Here is a 6000-nt window from a genome sequence, read left to right as displayed (position 1 = left end):
CATCAGTAAAGAGGGAGTGTGTTGGGGGCTGGAGAGAATAGCAGCAGCAAGTTTGGACCAAAAGGCAGCTGTCTTTCTCTGGACGGTTCTCCAGGCCAGCCCCAGCACCCACTGGAACCTCTGTGTGGAGACTGAGTTTCTTGACCCCCCAAGGTGGAGGCTGCCGGGAGTCTCTGGGTCAAGTCATGCCCTCTGTCAGCTCTCAGGCTGTTCTCCTGTGACTTCCCACCCCTATTTCACCACACTGGCCCTTGCATCCCTGCCACTCTGCCCCAACAGTCTCTCCTGCGAGGCCTAGTGGCCTCTACTCTCACTGACAACAGCATTTATCGAACCGTTATCGAGGAAAGGAACACTTTAACAGGCTCCTGACAGATCTTATAGTAAAGATGGGGAACTTGGGCTCAGAAGAGTTAACCAGCTCAGCCCTAGGTAGTTAAGTGGTGGAGCTGGGATATGAACCCTGCACTGAGCCCGCTTGCCTTGTGGCTTTTAGGTCCTCCCTCCGGTCCAGGGCACAGTCTGGAAGCCCTAGACGTGCCTGTGCTCCACTGGCTAAGCCCCTATTCAGGGCCAAGAAACTCTGGCACTGAGGCTGGCCTGGGGAAATTTATACAGAAGGCAGGCTGCCCCTCTGCCCCCCACCCCACCGCCTTAGTGCTGCTGTTCCCTCCAAGCCTCTGACACTCTCCTCCCCAAGGCAGTTCAGCTGCCCCTTTGGTCAGGGAAGTCACACACAAAAAATCTGAGCTGGAGGTCCATGGCTTCCCCATTCCTGGACACCACTACCCAGGACACCCAAGAAAAGTCAGCTCCTTCGCTCCCTCAACTCCAGAAAAAGTCGATGGACCCTGCACCCCTCTCACCTTTGCATCCCTCCACCTGAGGCAGTCACAGCAAGTGGCTGCCTCACAGCAGGGAACCCTGGGAGATAACTGGACTAGGCTGTCCTCTGCTCAGAATCTCTGCTCTCTAGGCTCCCAGGGAGCCCACTGCTTCCAAAAATCAGGCAGCTGGGGACTTCCCTCGTGGTGCAGTGGTTAAGAATCTGCCTGCCAATGCAGGGGACATGGGTTCAACCCCTTGTCCGGGAAGATCCCACATGCTGCGGAGCAGCTAAGCCCGTGCGCCACAACTACTGAGCCTGCGCTCTAGGGCCCATGAGCCACAACCATTGAAGCCCTCACGCCTAGAGCCCGTGCTCTGCGACGAGAAGGCACCGCAATGAGAAGCCCACGCACAGCAATGAAGACCCAACGCAGCCAAAAATAAATAAATAAATAAGTAAAATAAATAAATAAACAAAAATCAGGTGGCTGGAGTGATAGAGAGCTTAAGAAAACCTCATGAGATGCAGTTGCTGGGTGAGCCCCAGGGACCCACCTCTCCCAACACCAAAGGCAGGCTTGGACTGGCCTTGTACCATTGTGATTGTCACCTCCACCTTCCCATCTTTAAAGGAGAGTTGATCCAGGATCTTGCTTCCTAGCTAACACATGGTCAGAAAGGTTTGACACACAGCCTCATGCAGTGTTGGTGGTGAGCCTTACAGATCTCCCCAGCTTGGGCCGTGAGGGAAGGGTATCAGTATTTCCTCCATAGGCACACTCACAGCCCCTGGGCTCCCCCTTCACACTCGTGACAGGCTGAAAACAGGTTAACAAAGGAATTGTGGCTTAGCCAACTGAAAGCTGGAAGGACCAGACTCTCCCCAGTGTTAGGCAGTGTATCTGGGGCCCACCTAGTTCTGTTAAAGCTTGGTGATATATCTTCCAAAGTAGGAAGTAAACCAGGCCAGTTGGAGGTTGCCTTGGCTCTAGACAACTACTGTCTCAGAGAGGCTTCTGGGGAACCAGGTGGCTGAAGACGACAACAGCCACTTTCACTTCGGAGGTGCAGGGCTAAGGGTAGGGGAAGGAGAGAAACCAAGTGAAAGAGAGACTCTCTTGGACTTTTAAAGCATGACTTTGAGAGTTGCCACTTAGGATGCAGTCCTTGGACTAAATCTGATTCCCTTGTTAAAACAGGGCATAAAGTTTATTTACAAGTATCTGTACAGTTTGAGTGACAGGTCAGGACTTCACAGAAACAGAAAACAAAAGCATTCTTTTTGAAGGGAAGTTGCAGGCAGTAGACTTTCCCTGCACCTGTCAGAAGCAAGACAAACAGACCTATACATCATGAGCTAGGCATATGGACATTGGCCTTTTTGCTTCTCGGAAGGAAGTGAAAAATGTAGAAAGCCGCCTTAGGTGCCGCACCCTTCAATACTGAAACCACATGGTGGGGTCGGGGTGGAGCAGTGGGCTGCTGCTGTGATTCCCCAGCACAAGAAGCCTGAACCACCTAGAAGCCCAGCTGGTGGGATAAAGCCAATGCCTGGACCAGATCTCAGTTCAGAGGTCCTGCCTCAGCTGAGACTGCAGACAAGCCCTCGGTCTTGACTCCAATCACCAAGTAGGCTACTCAGGTGACAAGTTAACATTCTGTCTTCTTTGGTTGGCTTTGCTCCCTGCTGTGTTTTGGTGTCTCAGAACGCAAGTTTCATTAGCTGCATGTGGGGAGGTAGGGGCAAAATGGCTACAGTGTGATGTAGTTTTAATAAAAATTTTATTACACAGCCATAATGTAACCGACACTTCTCCAAATCCAAATGATACTAAATACAGATCTACATGGTGGATCAGAATGACTCCAGCAAATTATATGGATTCTATAATTTCATGTCTTTAAAACCAGAAAAAAAAAAAAAAAAGTCCAAGTTTGTCACTATAGAAGAGGTCCCAGCAGCTTCCAGGACTCTGCTGGAGTCCAGGCAATGTTTAACAGTCTGTGATTCCACATTTACACAATAGTCTATAAAGAGTTTCGGTCAATGGACTATTCAAGTATATATGATTTTAATGAGTCCATTACCATTCCTTTGCCCAACCAAACTGTGTCACAGCCACCACATAGCTGTGTTACAGTCATATTTATCAATTTTACAGACACAATTCTTTTTAAAAACCATCGATTGCTGCTTTTTTCTTTTTTTTAAATAAAAAAAGTATAAACTAAGTTAAAGCAACACTGAGGCTCTACTAAACCCGGAAGAGTTACCAAGTTCATTTTTATGTTTAAAAACAACTTAACTCCATGATTTCCCATCATCCCACTTTCTTATAGAAAGTAGGGTGAAGAAATACAAAGCAGGGCTTTGAGATGCCTCTCCCTCTTGTGGGAATCAGAAGCTCTCAGCTGTTCCTTTATCTTAGTTCTTGTTTTATATAGTCAGCTGTACTTTGTTCTGAAAAGATCTGTTAAATGCCACTTTTATTTACACTTGGAGCTTTACACCTGAGAATGATTATCAAGCAGTCAGCTTATCTCTTTGCAAACATTTCATAAAGACATACATACTTCTTTGCTGGCTTCACCCTAGCTGCACAACAATATATATGCTTACCATATATATATGTATACACACACACAAAACTGCACATGCTTGTAACATTTGCAACCTAAATCTTTGTGTTCGTTCTCTCCACATTCATGTTGAATACTTTCTCTTAAAAAACAGAACAAAATATTATTCTTGCTGAAATGGCAAAACAGAATCACTAAGAAGAGACAAGTACATGGGGTGGAGAACAGACACACTCTACACTCAGCCAGGAAGCTGTGGGCTATACACATGGGCTGAGCAAGACACCTGCACTGCCCTCCCTGGTACCTGGCTGTGGGCTTCCCTCCCACCTGCCAGGACACAGCCGACAGGGCAGGGGCCAAACTGGGGAGATTTCTCCAAGGTGGGGGAGGTGATGGGGAAGAGGAGGTGGGGGAGGGGAAGTTACACAGCTACAGCAGTCAGGCCTGTTTAGTAAGAAGAATCACATTTAATGAGTTTCTTTCTTGCAGTTTCAGATGCTCAAGTACAGCTGAAAAAAATCTGAAACAGCTATAGACCCATGACAGACTGATACAAAGAGTACTGCATTTTTAAAAAATGATAAAAAATCCACACACTTACAGACACATACACACATACACACTCTCTCTCAAATAGACCCCCCTCCCTCCCCACAAATGTACACTTTTTGGAAACTAAACTGGTTTTGAAAATCCTTCTTCCACAGAGATGGGAAGAAGAGAAAGATGAGTAGAGAAGAAGGAGGACTGCAGGTGCCCAGTCCCCACTCCCTCCAGAGGGTCAGGTGCCAAATGTTCAATGGTTGGGTCCAAGGCAGTCCATAGAGGAGGCTGCCCAGTGCTGCTGCTATCACCGCCAGGGGCTCCAGCAAGAATCCCAGCTCCACGGTAACACTGAATGCGTGCAGAGTGGCCAATGAATTGTGCTGGTTTTTTTTTAAAAAAAAAAAAGGCAAACACAAATCTAAAGACATGGATAAAGCCCAAGAGAGCCCAGGTTCACACTGGGTGGGGCCTGGGGGGTTGGTGGGAGATGTTGCAGACAAGGGAAGTCTATACAGCAAATGGTTTATATTACAGATGACTGGCAGTTTAGAGTCTCTTCCCAGTTCTACTGCTGCTCCAGCCCAGTGAGGGCAAATCAAAGGAAAAGAGGAAAGGTGGGGCACCGTGATGGGGCATGCAGGGTCAGAAGCAGCAGGCTGGGTGCGCTCAAATAAGCCCTCGTCGTTTTTTGTAGTCTTCCAAGTTCAGAGATCTCCTTGGAGCTCCATCCTTGGCTGGCGGAGCCTTGGAGGTGATGGCCAAAGCCTTTGACTCTATGGGAAAGAAGAGGCAAATCGGCATCTGAGGTCCTTTGGTCTTGTGCTTCACTCCTTCAGGTAGCCTTCCTTATTGTCCCTGTTCCCTCTCAAAACAGACCTGCAGCCTGTCTTACTCTGGTCTCCATAAATACTGGTAAGCAGACACCCCCATTTCTTCCCTAAAATCAGGCCTCCTTGCTGGCTCAGAGCCATGGAGCCACGTGGTCCTTGCTCATCACCAATCTGCACCTTCACCTACCTGAGCTGGGAACTTGTAAATCAATCTTCACGTCGAAATCATGTACTTTGAACAAGTCTTCTGAGAGGTCACTGGCTGACTTAGAATTCAAATCTTTATCCTTTCCCTGACCCTGCAATGTGAAGAGAAAAAGTAATTACAAAGTATAAATGCAAGTGGACTTCAAGAAGCAGTGACCACTAACAGTAAAGGCTCCTGCTCGAGTGCATTAGATCTTCCTACTAAGGCCCTTTTCTGATTCCTTCTCTCAGAGGGAGGACAGGAGAGGCCATAAAGAAGTTTCTTTTCTGAGCCTAAAAGAGGAGAGGGAAGGGAAGGCTCATGTCTGTGGTGTGAGGGAGAAAGGGTGGGCTTAAGACAACAAGCCATCTCTGACCCAAGGTTTTAGGAATTCCTGGAACAGTTTGGGCTCCTCAGGAAAAGGCAGAAAATGGCTTCTAAACGGGCAGTTTCTCTTGGTTTAATATTTTAGTTTTCAAAGAACTTTCACTTTTACAACTGCCTCATCCTTACACGTCAACTACCCCTTCTAATTGTCCTATGAGTTAAATAAGCAGGGTATATAATATTACCCGCACTTTACATATGAGAAAATGTGGATTAGAGGGCTAGAGGTCAGTTGCCTAAAGCCGTAGTCAAGGACATCATTAAGTAGTGGTGTTGGGTTTAGAATTTAGGTCATCTGACCAGAATTCAGTAGTTGTTTATTACATTTGTAAATAATGAGGACGGAGAAAGGACTGCAAGTGGGACGCCACGTTCCTCCAGGTGGGGACAATCAAACCCGACCCAGGAAGTGCCTCTGGTGTCCGGACCAGCGGCCGAGCTCCAGTAGTATACTTGCCTTGCTCATTTCCTTTGGAGCATCTGGTAACACTCCAGAACCGTATTTTGCGTTCAGTTGGGCCAATATGGCAGCTTGAACAGCCGGGTCTCTGGACTGAGAGACAATGCAAGTTATTTTAGAGATTGTTCAACACTCACACAGTCCTACCACCAGCTTCTGTCCCACCTACCACCACTAAC

At 47.5% G+C, this 6000-nt stretch overlaps 1 protein-coding gene across 1 annotated transcript in view; it reads right to left on the bottom strand.

The window, feature by feature from the left end:
• Positions 1-2625: 2625 nt before the first annotated feature.
• RTF1 (RTF1 homolog, Paf1/RNA polymerase II complex component) overlaps positions 2626-6000 on the bottom strand; it is a gene marked incomplete at its 5' end in the record, with an annotated part of 48985 nt that continues 45610 nt past the window's right edge. The window contains 3 exons of the mRNA XM_082649023.1: positions 2626-4730; positions 4975-5086; positions 5819-5914. Of these exons, the coding sequence (XP_082505149.1) occupies positions 4624-4730; positions 4975-5086; positions 5819-5914 (315 nt within the window). The 3' untranslated portion in view covers positions 2626-4623. The remainder of the gene's footprint in view (positions 4731-4974; positions 5087-5818; positions 5915-6000) is intronic.

The sequence above is a fragment of the Grampus griseus genome (genome assembly GCF_964374135.1).
Source record: "Grampus griseus genome assembly, chromosome: 2".
Lineage (NCBI taxonomy): Eukaryota > Metazoa > Chordata > Mammalia > Artiodactyla > Delphinidae > Grampus > Grampus griseus.
Note: the sequence above shows the minus strand (reverse complement) of the source record. Positions and strands in the feature narration are given on the sequence as shown.